Source organism: Esox lucius, chromosome 11 (assembly GCF_011004845.1).
Source record: "Esox lucius isolate fEsoLuc1 chromosome 11, fEsoLuc1.pri, whole genome shotgun sequence".
In the NCBI taxonomy this organism is placed as follows: domain Eukaryota; kingdom Metazoa; phylum Chordata; class Actinopteri; order Esociformes; family Esocidae; genus Esox; species Esox lucius.
The window spans coordinates 9,226,039-9,242,861 of NC_047579.1; the positions used below are offsets into that span (position 1 = coordinate 9,226,039).

Genomic DNA, 16,823 nt, shown 5'->3' on the forward strand with positions numbered 1-16,823 from the left:
TACACATGCATGACAACGCTCCTGATACCAGAGGAATTCTCAGCAATGCCACTTCATAGTTATAATAAAATAGAATCATACAGTAGAATACACATGCATGACAACGCTCCTGATACCAGAGGAATTCTCAGCAATGCCACTTCATAGTTATAATAAAATAGAATCATACATTGGAACAGTGATAAGAACCCAATAATAATACTAAAATAAAAATAGAGAACAGGGCTATATTGGAATTTACAGAATAAGTACAGGAGCAAAATGTTTTGTTAGCTCTCCTGCTCATGAACTAACGAGGTAAGAGTGCTGATTGGTTTTCATTTAACTTCAGATCCACAGCCTGACCAATAATCTTTTGACAGCAGGTTTCTATTTTTTTATATTTAGTATTTCCTAACATCGATCCAATGGCACCTCACAATTTGTAATTTGAGTGTAAGAGTTTTATATAAAAAGAGCAACATTTCAATACACAGTTTGTAATTCAATACAATTAGACGATTGGTCAGGTTTGAATACTTCTGCAAGGAACTGTATGTACAAATAGGCAGAATATTCCTATATGGTTCATCATTTATGAATGTAAATATCCTAAAATGAAGTCTGTCAGTCTGCACTTTATCCTCGTGGGTTTGTTTCGTGGAAGAATTTCGGCACAAACTCTCAGAAACCGTCTCGGGCATCCTCATATGCACCTTCTGAAACACGGCCCTTACGCTTTTTAAGGTATTCGTCGCCAAGAGACGCGTACTGTATCTATATTCCCAGTCATGTGGATTCCCAAGATTAGGGACTAATTACTTAATTGGAATTGACTGATTTCCCCATGTGAACTGTAACTCAGTAAAACCTTTAAAACCTTTGTTTCATTTTTCATTTACATTTTTGTCCAGTGTACCTTTATTATGTTTGTTTTTCTGCTTTGCACCTGATTTGTTTTAATCTGATGGATCCCAGGCAGCTGGTGGTTCCTTAATTGGGGAGGACATGTTCATAGTATTGGCTGGCCTGTATTATAATACATATTTTCTATGTGTTTGATGCAGTTCCTTATACAGTAATGAACTTGATTTCTAACACTCTAGTACTTCAGTATCAGGGATTAGTATAATTTGTACTGTAGCACTGAATACCTTGGTATAATTAACGTCCAAGTATGCAAGTAGGATAAAGTCCGATCAGCCTCAGTTTGGTAGTGTTCAACAGTTCACACCACAGCAAAAACACTTTGCAACGGAACAACAACACAGACTTTTCCTGTTGGAAAACTTTGGTCTCTGTTTCAGTGAGTTTTCTTGCATTTTGTGCTTAATGAATGTGTCCATGTACAATGGAAGGAAGATTGGAGAGCTACATTATGGTCAGCTGATGGGGTTTGACTTAATTATTTCCCCTCTCTTTAAATTAATCTATGTACAAAAGGGCCCCTATTCCCTACATAGTGCCTCCTTTGACCAACAGGCCTCTGGGCAGTGGTAGGGCACAGTGCAGATTAATGGGTATGATTTTGGAGGTAAACCAGGTTGTTTCTATGACCTTGTTTTCTGGTAGATGGGCAATGGTATTCCTTGTATTATATAGCTGCCGAACTAGTGCAGCTGATATGCCATTCACCTCTACTTAGTTTGTGGAAAACTCATAACAAAGGATTGTTTTGGGGTTATGTCCTGTATTTGGGATGTATACAACGGAGCGCAGCTGTGGACTTGCAACAGATATGGGTTTTTAGTGTAATGAGAAATGTCTGTTGAGGAAGAGTGGAAGTGTATTCGAGGAAGAGGAGCGTCTGGCCCGACCAAGTCCCCAACAGACCCTTGGTGATGTTAATCAGGGGTCCTGCATAACATTTGCATCTCTAAATATCCCTCAGCTCCAGCCTCCTGAGCTCACCTGGGGAGATGTGAAACGGAGCAAACTGGAATGTAACTAAATACATGATGATATTTGTCTGTAGTGTTTGGGTTTCCCCTGTTCCCCAAAAAGGGCAGAATAGTCTGGTATGCTTTACTGTTCTGTACAGGTTATGGATCAAACTTGACAAGAACACTGTAGAATGTTTGTCCGTGTAACATGTCTGACAACGGGCGGCAACGCCTCATCCATTCTGTAATTTTGCATTGGTTAAGTGGGAGAGTTCCTGTCCTTTGTGTTCATTGTATTTGCCAAGGTGAAGTAATGCTAATGACTGTTTGGGGGACTGTTTTAGATATGTCTGATTTTAGGATAAATAGCCTTATCTCAAACAGTGATTTGACCTTGTTCTCGTTAAACAGACCTCCAACACGATGTGTTGAAATGCTGTTTAGGAGTTTGTTTTGGTTGAAGAGACCTCCCGACATGTTTTGTGGTGAAAAGGGTTAGGGGTCGATCGTTAGCGGGAGCTCCTAGCACACGTTGGTGCTATAGTGGGTTTTAGACACTTATGGTATAATTGGTAGATTTGGACGCTGAATATTGCTGGTATGTAACTATGTTTGGTATTTGTAACTTTATTAGTTGATTGGGATAAATTGTATTACTTTGAAATATGGCATTCCTTGTTTATTTTCATACTCAAGTTTGTAGGACTAATGATAATTACATTTGAATAAGTAAGTTGAAGCAAGCAGACTTGTCATCTGAGTCCTGGGTTTCGTACCATTCTGTGTAGACCCAGGAACACATGCCGTTTTAATGTTCTGTGATAAACAACCTACACCATGGGTGCTTATGATAAAATAAGTATAAGTGCACACACACATGTAATTTTAAGTCATCAGACTGGGTATCCCTGAGTTATGGGTCTCTGCCCAGTCTGGATGAACCCAGGAACACATGCCATTTTTATGCATGGTTTCTGACAAAAGGAGTAGCTACCTTTACTAAGCACTTGCTACATATTATGGTCACTTATGATCATGTATATTTATACACAATATGGAGTTAGATTATGTATATATTTATCATGAATGTTATGTTCCATTGCACTCATTTTCCTAGCTGTCACCTCAGTAACCTTCAAAGTGGTAAACTTTCAGTCACTCATATTACAGGTTCGTAATGCTTATAATAAACATCTTGAATATATAAGTGTATATATGTACATGTGGTTTGAAAACATGTTGTGCCTTTGAGCAAGGCACTCAACATTAGTCTCTTCTGTAAGTTGCTCTGGATAAGAGCATCTACTAAATAACTCAGATGTTAAGTCTGACTCAGCAGTCACACTCTAAGATTCATTAAATAAGATCCCTAGTGTCTGAATTTCAGATGATGTTAGTGGCGTGGGACAGGAAGAGGTTTGTTGAGCAAAGTGACATATTATTGTTAAAAAAAATCAACCAAGTCCAATTCAGGCAACATCAGGTTGTAATGTCAGGACAGAACCACTAGGTGGCGGTGAAACAATAGTTAGCACAGTAGGCCACTCCAGAAGAGAAGCGTGGTATTGGAAAGTAGAGTTGCATAAGCGGAGCGTTAAGTGGTTAGAATGTTGGTTCCAGTAACTGAAAGGTCACTGGTTCAAACACCAGACCCCACAAGGTGAACATTCGTTGTTGTGAGGGTTAGCAAGGTATTTCCTCCAGATTATTAACAGAGGGTTCAGTGAAGAGATTAGAGAGATAGAGTGTGCGTGCGCCATATCGTCTGGGATCTGGTTTCCACACGTGCTGACGTTGACACCAAACTGGGTTGTTACACACACACACAAGTTTGTATGGCTATCCTCCTATTCTACCAGAAAATAGAAATTGCATGCTCCCTCACCCTAAACCTAACCCTTACCCTAATATAAACCTAAATAAAGTAATATTTATGCCTAACCTTAACCCTAAACTTAACCAACAATGCCTGGACCTTATAGAAACCCCAATTCTAACTCTAAAATGAATTGTAAATTTGACCCTAAACCTAAACCCTGAGCCGGAAATTGACTTTTGCCTCATGGGTACTGACAAAAGTCCCCATGAGTATAGTTAGGGTAAAACACACACACACACACACTTATTTTAGTCAAATGTTATGCATATTACTACCTCTCCTGAAATCAAATGAGAAGATGAGCAGGTGTTGAGATACTCATTTATTATCAAGAAATCAACTGAATTTGAAATAATAAAAAAAAATCTGCTGGGGGTATTGCAGCTTCAACCAGGTATACGACTGGCTTTACATTTCTGTAAAAAAAAAAACATGACAGAGAAAGACGCATCTGAACATATTTTCCAAAAACAGATCATACCAGCAGAAGTTTCAAGTCGTAGTATGCTCATGAGCCCTGTTCAGACATACTGCTAACATGTGTCCTTGTTTCCTAAACTTGTCCACATTCAGGTTGTGAATACATTTGCAGACAGTAAATGGCTTAGACAGTGATCTGCTACCTGTGTGAAGAGGTGTAAAAGGTACAAAGTAAAAGTACTCAGCTGAATTTTGCTGTGTTCACCAGTTTAGGGACGTTTTTAATTAAGACCTCAATTACCAGGTAAAGGGAGTTCATAAATAACCAGTGGGTCATACAATAAAAATGTGTGGAAAATTATAAATTTAGGTCACTGGTCAGTTACAAACTACTTTTACCTGGTAACGTTTGTCTTAATAAAGAACTTCACAAAAGTGTTTAACACAACCAAGTACTTCCACCTCTCTGCCTGTGCCAGTTTCAGAGGTGGTCGGAAGTCCTGCTTATACCTGGTTCTAACGGGTCCTTGGTTCTCATCCTGTTCACACGCTGAGTGGCCCACGTTAGACAAGTATGCACGATTAAAAGTTTTCTGACTGAATCTTTCCTATCACCTTCTGTAGTAGTCAAGGCTTACATTAGGCCAGTTTTGCTGACAACGATTGACCCTAGTTCTGGATAGAAAAACGCCACAAAGCTTAATTTCTTTAGCTTAGCACAAGGGTTAATCTGTACCCACAAAACTGGCCCTATTGTGTTTTTATCCTTACAAGTGCTGACATTTTTGGACAGTCATCCCACCACGTAGAATGATTGACACGTAAGAGTATCCACATCAATATGACTTGAAATAAATAAATAAATAAATAATACTTTGAAAGAATATCATAAATATGCATTGGCAGAAAGAACGGTAGCAGGATATCGGGTCAGAATGTGGACACAGTAAACAAATATATGAAACATCTTCCTTCCATGTGTAGAAGGAGCAGTTACAATGTGGACACAGCGTGGATAAGATCAGGAGAAAAGGCACATGATAGAACAGCTGTAGAGAATACTAGAGTCAGGGTCTTTGAGTGAGGCGTTTAGGCCAATATGACCACAAAAACAAAAAGTCTCCCTCAGCAAAACAAAGCTTATGGAAGATTTGTCTTGTCACCATGGGTTGCTCAAGCACATGAATTTCGACATAAAAATGGAAATGGTGTATACATCAGAAACTTTGATTGATTGATTGATTGGCAGACTGACTGGTAGAGTGTTCGACAGAACTGAATCACAGTCGTTCATATTACAATGCATGCATCTTAGTCTCGACCATACTGTCGGAAGATTTAGAACATATGTAACATACGTACAAATGGACTACATGAAGTAGACTGTTGTGTCGTTTTCTAGGCTCTGTAATAACTACTGTTAGAGGATAGTGCTAGGCTACCAGTACATTCAGACAATAGTGAACATTATGACAGTACCAGACCTGTTAAAACCAGACCTTTGGCATTGGTCAGCGTACGGGCAGACCCTGTAAACTGTCGTTTTGGGATTAGAACTTCAAACAGAGAGATCATATCCTGGTCGCTGACATTAGTTATAACACTTAATGCCCGTCTCAGCCGTGTGAGGAGTTTGATTCACTCTGCGGAAAAAGACAAGGAATACACTGAAGACTACATGTTTCTCTGCATTACCAGTCTGTGAACTACATCTGAGAGGCCATACAAGTAAGAGCTGTTTGTGTGCATCTGTTCCACTGAGTTGATCCAGCACTCAGCAGCACGCGGGTTCTCCAGGGGGTGAAGGAGAACCGTGAGCTTTCGGTTACTTGGTCGATATATTCGATCAGGCAGCAGTTGGCCAAATCAGGTCGTATCGTTCTTTCATTCAACCTTGAATTAACTGAGTGGTCCCGCTGGGGTCGGCCGGCGTAGCCCGTCCCGTTACAACGCAGCCACGTTCAAACCCCGCCGCCGCTCTCCCGGTCAGCTGACCGCTTGGGCGGACTCGTCTCGGCGAACAAGTCGATGTCCAGGAAGTCGGCAGAGCCGCTGTCCTGGGACACCTTCTCCAGGTCGTCCCCCATGCCGTCCCCCTCCCTTCCCACCACATCCTGCTTCCTGGTCGTGGCACGGCGGCAGAGGCCCGACTTGGCAGGACCCACCATGGCAAGGAAGACAGCACCCAGCCCCATGCCCACAGCGCAGGAATAGAAGGCCGAGCCGTAGTTATGGGTCACATCCACCAATAAGCCTGAGGAGAAAACACACCGGAATACGGGCAACGTTAAAGACGCCCAAAGACAGACGTGGAACGGACATGACAGGAAAACAGGGGCGTCGGAGGAATACAGAGAGCATACGTATTTACTGTACTGTGTATTATCATCCATGTCCATCCATCTATTATATTCATTAGAACAGCTCTGCTTGGGCGACAGGTCCCACGACCATGCCGGGGTGGCATCTCTTACCTCCCAGGGGTGGTCCGGCCAGCCCCGCGAAGCTCTGAATGCACACGTAGACCCCCACGGACGAGGGCATGCGGTCGATGCCCACCACGTCCTCCTCGGCCAGCATGGGGATGTGGGTGGAGCCTACGGTGCCCATCAGGAAGCCGTAGAAACAGCAGCAGACCACCAGCCCCCAGAACTCCGTCACCAGGGTGAAGGCCACCAGCACGAGGCACAGCAGGACGACGCAAACCAGGAGCACCCGGGTCTTCCGCACCCGCAGCTTGTTCAATATGACTCCGATGGACAGGCGTCCGCACACCTCGGCCACCGCCATCACGGACAGCATGTAGGCCGCCTTCTCCGAGTCCACCCCTCTGCTCTTGCTGAGTTCTATGATGTAAAGCGACGGGGCGAAGAAACCCAGGGTGGCGAACAGGCCAAACAGGGAGTAGCAGAGGAACGCTCCGTCTTTCAGCACAGTGACGTCGAGGAGTTTAGGCCTGGGCGGTTGAGCCACCACGGGGCACGACTCGCTTCGCTCCTTCCCCCCGGCCTCGAGCTGCTCCAGCGGGGTTAGAGGGATTTCCTGGCCCCCTTGATCATGGCTCCTCTCGCCCCGGGCCTCCATGAGGGCCAGCGTCTCGGATGGGTCGTGGGAGGCCGCTGTGGCGGCCTGGAGGTCGGCAGTGGAGGCGGACAGGGAGGTGACCCCGGAATCGGCTGAGTCTTCAGACTCCCCGGCACTAATGCTGGTCTGGGCGTCTTCATTCTCGAGCTCGTAGACCGTAGCCAACGGAACAAACGGCTTCTTACTGAACACATCCTCGACCTCTTCCTGGCTGGGGCTGATGACGATCGGTCGTAGCAGAGCGCCACAGCCAATCAAGGAGGCCTGCAGGAAGCCGATGAGGACGAAGCAGTGACGCCAGCCGATGCTCTCCTTTAAGGCCATGAAGGCTGCAGAAGGGATGGGAAACCGTTTTAAAATGAGTTTTACCATTCCACAAGGTTACTTGGAAGCAGATTGGAGGACAAAATATGAAACTGACATCTTTTTCCTAAGGAAGTGCACTACTTTTGGGAATGGGGTGCCAATTGGGAGGGACATGGACGAACCTGGTGCAAAGCCAAACATGGCGAAGGACTCTCCTGATGATGCCAGGGAGGTGACCAGAGACCTCCTCTTGCTAAAATACTGGGACAAGATGGTGACCGTCGGGAGGAAGGTCAGGCAGTAACCCAGGCCTGAAGATATCAGAAATGAGAAGAATATTTTTTAATAAACACCCAAAATGTGCAGTGTGCGTGATCAGGGTTGCCTTGTCATCAAGGTCTTGTCAAATAAGGTTTACGAAGTGTCAAAGGGCAAAATGCCGTTTCACTCTTTTCTCAAATCCATGTCATCGGTTAGACGTCATTGATCAAACACGAGCGTGCGGGAACGTGATAGCCACTGGCCCTGCAGCGAGGTCAGAGGTCAAGAGGTCAGGGGTGACAGGTCTCTGTGATGTCAAAGGTCAGGGGCTGACGCGTCACTGTGACGTGACTCACTCAGTGGTCGCTTGGCCGAGGTGTGATGGGGTCGGGCTGGTTGTCGTGGCGACTGCTAAAATAAGACGCAGTTAAAAAACAACAGAGAGAGAAAAGAGAAGAGGGGAAGAGAAAACAGGGATTGTTAAGTTAGCTGCTGTCTGTTTCAAAAGGAGAGCTGAAGAATCGTCATTCAGAAGGAGAGCTAGCAGTGTTTCGTTCTGGGAAAGAAAAGTTATTCCCATCGGATCTGGAAGGAAATATTTGTTTATTTTTGGATAATTTTGATATCATCAGTCCTTTTCTGCGGTGTCAATCCAGGATGGATCACAGTGCAGGACGTAGATTCAAAATAGTGGTGTTTAAGCCTCATTGTTAACACAGGTTTCATTGATATGCAGTAAATACAGGTTTCATTGATACAGGCTTGGCAGCGGAGTTATTCTTGAGCACCCCACAAGCAAAGACCTGGTCTGGAAGATGTTGGTCAATGTCAATCAGGGCACTGCTAGTCATCCCTTCCCTATTCTTTACTTTGTCAAATGGTTCTTCACTCTGAAACAAGTCTGTTGGCCAGAAGGAACGGTACAGTCGTATAAACAGCCACTACAAAGAGTGTTCAACTTAAGACATCGCTAGAAAAAAGTAATGGAAGTAATCAGGAGATGTGTAAGCACGGTTAAAATGAGTCATCTGCATTGTTTGCTAGTGATGGCAAATGTTAGCTGAAGTTTGTAAGAGCCGTTTAAAGACAACTGAACAACAGATTTCTCTTGGCCATATACTTATTTCATTGTGAGAAACAAAGTGAAAACCTCCCTTAAGCATGAACTGACCATTACTCTTAAAAAAGAAAAGGATTCAGTGTTTTCCAGATCATTTGATGCCCCTCACAAGACAGGCCGCAGTGTGCAACGATGGGGGGGGTGTATGTGTTAGCTTGTGTGCTTGCCCATCCGCGCGGGCCGTCGATTAAATGGTTACCTGAGACAATACCGAGGGTGATGTACATCTCATTGATGGAGGACACGAAAGCCGAGGAGATGGTTCCCAGACTGATGAGAAAACCTCCCAGCATCACCACAGGACGGTACCCAAACCGGTTACTCAGCAGAGTGGACAGAGGGGCTGGAGGAAGAAGGGAGGGAGTCGACACATGGAGAAGAGAGAGTGTGGTTTAGTTTTAAAAGGTAGAGATACGATTGTTTTGTTTTGCTGGTAGAGATATGTCTTATATATATATATTAAATATTACTCCTCTTCACTAAGTGATCATTTTTATATAAAATGATGGCTGTATGAAACAAATACCACTCCTCCTTACATCATCTTTTAAGATCCATTGGTTAACAATACTGGAATTAATTTTGGTTGAATTAACAATTTCTTTGTGGATTGTTAAGATCCACTTTCTGACAATTGTCCTGTCAGAGGCATAGGATGCCATTCACTTTAATAATGGCTCATGGTTCAGTGGAAGCCAAAGCCGTATTTGACAGTAGGCATGTAGGGGTTCCTACTTCCTCAAGCCTTCTCATGTCCACGGTAAAACGACTACTGTCTACATCAACTGTCCTGACCAAAGCACTGGGAACAGTCCAGGTGTCAGGGCATTTAGAATGACACATCTCTGTTTAGTTACACAGTAAACGGAACACTCCACCAAATCAACTAAACAGGATAGAAAAAACTGGTAAGAATTGATGAATCTGATATTACAAGATACCAAGGCAATGGTGCAAGCAGCTTCAGTGGGGTTCAGTATTCACCCAATTTTGCATTTATACATTTCTCCATAAATACAACAAATGTTGCATGGATGTTTTCTCTTGGTGCCCTCTTACGGCCAAATTTTAACATTGTTAATTAGCTAGACTCAAACCCTGAAAATGTGTGCCAAATTTATCACAGTGAGTAAATGTATCAAGAGAGTAAATGTGGTTGTTATGGCCCAAGTATGAGGACAAATTGAATACATACTTTGATTAGATACTTTAGTGTTTTGGGCATCAACTGATGTTATAATATGATTATCAACATTTATGTACAATTCACAGCCACATGAAACTATGTTTGAAGCCCTTTGCACTGTTCAAAATCGCAGGAAATCCAATATGGAGGCTCCCATTGGCAGATAATGACGATGATCACCACGACGACGATGAAGAGCATGATAACCATGACCACCATCACACCGATAATAATGATAAAAGGGGTGCTAAGACCGACAATCCGACCCACCTGTGAAGGCGAGGATGAAGACGCATATGGAGATGACCCAGGACACTCGGCTGTTGCTCTCCCCAAACTCTGTCATGAGGTCCTGGAGGAACACCCCCAGACTCTTAATGGTCCCGTAGGTGAACACCTCCACGAAGAAAAAGGCCCCGGCCACCACCCAGCCCCAGCCCCCGTCCGGCACTGCCTCGTACACACACGGACCGGCGCAACCCTGCATGGCCGACTTGAAGCCCTGCATGGCTGGATCGGGGCCCTGGGGGCGGAGAGAGACAGGGAAGGCAGGGTTAGACACCTGAGGGAGCCAGGGAGCACAAACACAGTGAGACTGTCATAAACACCATAGCCTGCAGTCCCAGCACTTACTGGAACGCTGCCAGAGGAAATCAAAAAGCAGCCGGCATTTTTGAGCCTTACGCTGTTTTCACAGTTTTACTGCTGGAAATCGGAGTTCCTAAATGAAACGCCACCCTCCTCATTCCCATGCTCTCTATATACACTGTATAGTATCTATTTGGCTCGCTGCTTTGTTCTTCTCTTACTTGACCTCATTCTGAGCTTTAAACAATGAAGCTGTAATATACAAGCCATTCACGCCTAACTGGAGATCTGAGGATGTTCTGAGGATGTTCTGAGGATGTTCCTGTTCTATATGGGCCTAGTCTGCCTTTCAGAAATGTCAATATACAATATTTAAAAAGAACGAATATGATGCAACATATGTGGACATTCTCAGTCAATTGTCAATGAAGCCATGTTGCACTGGTTTTATTTTGCAATGCTCACAGTACTTTTGACATGCTTGTTTCTCTTTTTATAACATTTCTTTCACTATTACTTATTCAGGCTGCCTCATAAATAACCGCCTAGTTGTTTGGTTCCCCTGCAGATATTATACTGTTTAAAATAAAGTAGGATTAAGTAATAAAACACAAAGGGGTGTGGTGTGTGATTAATCTGTAAACAATTGTCAATTATAAACTAGTTACCAGAGAACTAAGAAATATAAAAGATAACTTGATGTGGATAAGAGCGTCAGCAAAAATACGTTTTGTCAAACCCGTGACACCAGATATAACCATGCTTTATTATGCAAGGTAATGTAGAATAATGATGATTACATGTAGGTAATATGATTTGACATTACGTTTATTTATTTATATTTTATAGCGACAACAGAAGCATTTATACAGAATGAACAAATGTGTAACTACGGAGATGACCCATGTCAGTTAAAACTTTGAATCCACCCTCTGGTAGCTACTGATAGCTACATTGCAGAACGCCATCCTTCTCTCTTCCGCTCTCTCTCTCTCTCTCTCTCGTGCAGACTGTACCTTGACTAGTCTTTACAGCATTGCGGTTTTGAATGTATTGGGCAACCATTAAAATGCTGTGCCAATACAGTAGCTGTGCCTATTAGTAAAGTAAGACCCCCCAGTAACTCCCTCGTATATTTGCGATTACATGCTTTTTATACGCGTTTTATTTTAATTTCACGTTTATAGTATTTAAAAAAAATAAACCTAACACTAATGAAAGATCTGGACTTTGGTGACATCACATCTTACTTGCAACTAAGTGGTTGGGAGAGTGATTCATATCGAACACTAGAAGGCTACTGATGTACTGTAGTGGTTAAAAATGGTGGGTTAACAATGGTCGCCGGATGCAGTGACAAAACTTTCAATGCATGTTTATGCAAAAGGTGAGTACAAGTGAAGCCCCCAAAAAGCGAAATATAAATACTTACCAACAATTGCGACGACCAGTCTAGTGCGAAAAATGACCGGCAGAAAATCGCCTAGAGTCGTCTAATAATTGTACTAAAAATGTGATAATCAGCCGCTATCTTTTGTCTATCATTTCAATCTACTCCTTGTAACGGATTACCAGCTCAGTCAATTTGGTTTCAGACGTTACGGTTGGTTATAACCCTAACATTAAAATGTCCTCGTGTGTGATCCAAAAGGAGAATCATAGCTTAATATGTTCTCCTGTTTACTGTAAGCCTATCTCTCTCGTTTTTATCATCTGCGAGTGAACCGTTTCCTTCCTTCCAGACCGTCCCAGCCGGGCTTTATAAGGGCCTACCGGCTTGAGCCGGTCTTTTAGCGAGGACGCGCAAATTCTGCTGTAGCATTTTTCTCAGGAGCGCGCAACCAACGACTGCACTTTTCACATCTGTGAAGTGTCTGTTCCAACAAATACATGACCTCTGTCATTATTGTATGAATAAAAACGAAAACATAAAAAAGAGTAACAATCATTCATTCCATTTAGAGTCTCGGTTAATGAGCGGTTATGTCTTTATATTTAAATGTTTACTCGATTGTGGATGCTCCTCTACCTAAGTGACGTTGCCAATTCTCGAGGTTCAGTCGTGAACGCGCGTGGAGAGGAGACACAGCACGAGCACACGCGGCTCAGTCATGGCGAAACAGGTTTATTCCAGTTTGATCCAGGAACACACGTTGAGAACATCGAAAGAACATCCTTACCTACCCGCTGTTAATGTGATTTCACGCAGAAACCGATGTGAAATTTTCCGGCCAATAAGAGCACTCCAACAAGTCACATGCACAAATGTGTTACCAGCGTAAAAGTAGGTTAGTGGGTTTCGTAGGCCCCACCCCAGTAGTAAGAGACCCCTTTGACATGTCGCCGGATGACGACGCTATGACCCAACCGGGCAAGATTATAGCACGTTTATTTATATACCACAATTCATACATCGAAGCAATTCAATGTGCTTTACAAAGAAAGAAAGAAAAAAAATATATACAAATACAATAACATAAAAACAAATACTCAAATGAAAACATCAAAACAAATGAAAACATAATAATAAGAAAAAATACAATAAGAAAAATATGTAAAGATTAAAAATGGGATAAAATACATAGATCACAAGTGGTGCTGCAGTCCAACTCTAGGTCAGGGCTACATGTTTTCATAGGGTGGTGCTACACTGAAAACACTACCGTGTTTGTATCAGTCAGCCTGGAGTCAGGAAGGTCTGAGTGGATTGTCACTTTTCGCCACAAACACATGCTCATTACATGCGTGGGCATAGAATGTCACCACCCGAAAAACTTTCATCATTTTGTTGCCTTCCAACCTGAAATGAAAACACAATGTCAGAATAATTTGCACGCAGTAACACACAATACCCACGTTGTCAAGAAAAAAGAAAAAAAGGTTTAAAACAGTAAAATACCCTATTTGGATGAGTGAAGGCCATCCTGAGTAAATACTTGGTTTGAATTACAGCCATGGATCACTTTGAATACATATCTACTAACATACCACACCTAGACTGTGCAATATCTGCCCATTCCTCCTTGCAGAATTTTTATAACTTTTATAGCTCAAATTGCATGGACTTTTGCATGGACAATTACAGACTGCACTCTTCAAGTCATTCCACAGATTATTTATGCGATTTAGGTCGGGCTAGGTCAGTCAAAGACATTCATTGTCTTGTCCTGGTTGCTTTAGCTGTGTGCTTTGGGTATTGTCATGATGAAACATGAACCATCTTACCATTTTCAACTTCCTGGCAGAGGGCTGCAGGTTCTCCTCAAGAATCTGTCTGTATTTTGCACTTGCATTTTCCTTTAGATCCTGACAAGTGCTCCAGTCCCTGCTGAAGAGAAACACCCACACAACGGGATGCTGCCGCTGCCGTGCTCTACTGTAAGCATGGTGTTCTTTGATTAGATTTGATTCAAATTAGATTAGATTCAACTTTATTGTCATTGAACAGTACAAGTGAAGTACAATGAAATGCAGTTAGCATCTAACCAGAAGTGCAAATAGAAGAGGGCAGGACATTTACAAGTAGTTTTCTTTGGGTGGAAAGATATTTTGGTTTTTTGTCAGACATATCATTTTGTGTTCTGCCCAAAACGTTATATTTTTGGTCAAATTAGACTTCATGTTTTTTCTTGTTGTAGTAAAATTCAAAGTTGCCATTGGCTTTTAGGTAGCCTCTCTGATCTGTCTCCTCCTTGCTCTGTGATTCAGTTTGGAGGGACAGCCTAAATTATATAAGGTCCGGGTGGTGACTCCACTTTTCAATAAAGGTCTTAATTGTGCTAGGGATAGACAAAACCTTTGAAATATATCCATCCCCTGACTTGTACCTTTCCACAAATTTTTCTCATGGATCTTTCTCAAGTTCCTTTCCACCCATATATACCATAGCCATACAGAAAATTCCACACATCACGAGTGGCTCCCACATGAAGAAACAACATTTTCTTCTAAAATACAAGGCAGGAAACATAATCATTTTGACTGTTGTCATGAAAAACACAAATATGTTTTGCAACTAAGATCGGTAAAGATAGACTAAATTGACAACAGCGTGAAGGGCAAACATCTCCACAAGCATCAAATCACAGCAATGGAGAAGAGTGTTCCTGCAAAAGGGGGTACGAGTTTGGTTTTCAGCACAACACTGGCAAGAGGGTAGGTGACATGGAATATATAGGGTTTGTTGTAACCTAAAAACTATTTGAAAACTATTTTGTATTCGTGTTCTTGCACGTATTTAAATATTCAAGTATATTTATCTTTCTTAATTCAATATAAAATAACATCAACTTGATCCGAAATGCAGTGCTAATTTTGTAAATGACTATTGTAGCTGGAAACGGCTACCTAGAGGTAGGAGCCCAGTATCAGCAACCACCAGTGCGGTGTTCCATTGGCACGCAGTGTTTGTTAATCCAAGTTTATCATTTTAAAAGTCTTATTGATCATTACAAAACCCCTTTGCAATCATGGTAGCACAGCTGAAAGCTGTTGTGCTGATTAAAAAAGCAATAAACTAGCCTTTTTTAGACTAGTTGAGTATCTGGAGCATCAGCAATTGTGGGTTTGATTACAGGCTCAAAGTGGCCAGAAACAAATAACCAAAATAGAAAGAGGAGTGGTAGGTCCCAGTGCACAACTGAGCAAGAGGACAAATACATTAGAGAATCAGGTTTGAGAAACAGATGCCTCACAAGTCCTCAAATGGCAGCTTCATAAAATAGTACCTGCAATACCCCAGTCTCAACGTCAACAGTAAATAGTTGATTTTGTTTTGCTGGCCTTCTAGGCAGAGTTGAAAAAAATGGCCAATAAAAAAAAAAATTAAGATGGGCAAAAGAACACAGACACTGGACAGAGGAAGATAAAAAAAATGTAATGGACGGGCAAATTTGAGGTGTTTGTAGGTGCGGACTGGGGTCAAACTCTGGCCCAGGAATCTGAAGTGGAACATCCCGGGGGGGGGGGGTTATGATAATAACATGTATTTGTGAACTCAAACGATGTAATATTGAAATATTGTGTTTGTCCATGTGAGTAGTCGTTAGTCTGTACGACTGAGAGATAGAAACAGAGAGAGAGAATTAGACGTCAGGCCAAGTGGCCCTCAACATTTCCATCATCCTGGGAACAATTGAGTGGCTGCTGATGAGTGACTGACTCACATAATGAGTGGCTGCTGATGAGTGGCTGACTCACATAATGAGTGGCTGCTGATGAGTGGCTGACTCACATAATGAGTGGCTGCTGATGAGTGGCTGACTCACATAATGAGTGGCTGCTGATGAGTGACTGACTCACATAATGAGTGGCTGCTGATGAGTGGCTGACTCACATAATGAGTGGCTGCTGATGAGTGGCTGACTCACATAAGGAGTGGCTGCTGATGAGTGGCTGACTCACATAATGAGTGGCTGCTGATGAGTGGCTGACTCACATAAGGAGTGGCTGCTGATGAGTGACTGACTCACATAATGAGTGGCTGCTGATGAGTGGCTGACTCACATAATGAGTGGCTGCTGATGAGTGGCTGACTCACATAATGAGTGGCTGGTGATGAGTGGCTGACTCACATAATGAGTGGCTGCTGATGAGTGACTGACTCACATAATGAGTGGCTGCTGATGAGTGGCTGACTCACATAATGAGTGGCTGCTGATGAGTGACTGACTCACATAAGGAGTGGCTGGTGATGAGTGGCTGACTCACATAATGAGTGGCTGCTGATGAGTGGCTGACTCACATAATGAGTGGCTGCTGATGAGTGACTGACTCACATAAGGAGTGGCTGGTGATGAGTGGCTGACTCACATAATGAGTGGCTGCTGATGAGTGACTGACTCACATAAGGAGTGGCTGGTGATGAGTGGCTGACTCACATAATGAGTGGCTGCTGATGAGTGGCTGACTCACATAATGAGTGGCTGCTGATGAGTGGCTGACTCACATAATGAGTGGCTGCTGATGAGTGGCTGACTCACATAAGGAGTGGCTGCTGATGAGTGGCTGACTCACATAATGAGTGGCTGCTGATGAGTGGCTGACTCACATAAGGAGTGGCTGCTGATGAGTGACTGACTCACATAATGAGTGGCTGCTGATGAGTGGCTGACTCAC

The 16,823-nt window shown here is 42.9% G+C and overlaps 1 protein-coding gene across 2 annotated transcripts; it reads right to left on the reverse strand.

Annotated features, from left to right (window-relative positions):
- Positions 1-4,048: 4,048 nt before the first annotated feature.
- On the reverse strand, positions 4,049-12,898 carry slc16a6b (solute carrier family 16 member 6b). 2 transcript variants are annotated; one of them, XM_010873881.4, is made up of 6 exons: positions 12,139-12,898; positions 10,389-10,641; positions 9,132-9,275; positions 7,734-7,862; positions 6,636-7,574; positions 4,049-6,415 (listed from the first exon to the last, which is right to left on the reverse strand). In XM_010873881.4, exons 2-6 carry the CDS (start codon positions 10,624-10,626, stop codon positions 6,123-6,125), a joined length of 1,743 nt encoding a protein of 580 aa, XP_010872183.2. In that variant the 5' UTR covers positions 10,627-10,641; positions 12,139-12,898; the 3' UTR covers positions 4,049-6,122. The 2 variants fall into 2 exon arrangements, with proteins under 2 accessions (XP_010872183.2, XP_019906349.2); XM_020050790.3 differs by lacking the exons at positions 10,389-10,641; positions 12,139-12,898 and adding an exon at positions 8,169-8,223 and having other exon boundaries at positions 9,132-9,267.
- Between the last annotated feature and the right edge of the window lie 3,925 nt (positions 12,899-16,823).

Coding starts and splice junctions, on each gene's coding strand:
- slc16a6b (XM_010873881.4), bottom strand. CDS start 10,626: ATGCAGGGCTTCAAGTCGGCCATGCAGGGTTGCGCCGGTCCGTGTGTG. Junction 9,276..10,388: donor CTTCATCCTCGCCTTCACAG/GTGGGTCGGATT, acceptor TTCTTCCTCCAG/CCCCTCTGTCCACTCTGCTG. Junction 6,416..6,635: donor GGCCGGACCACCCCTGGGAG/GTAAGAGATGCC, acceptor TTTTCTCCTCAG/GCTTATTGGTGGATGTGACC.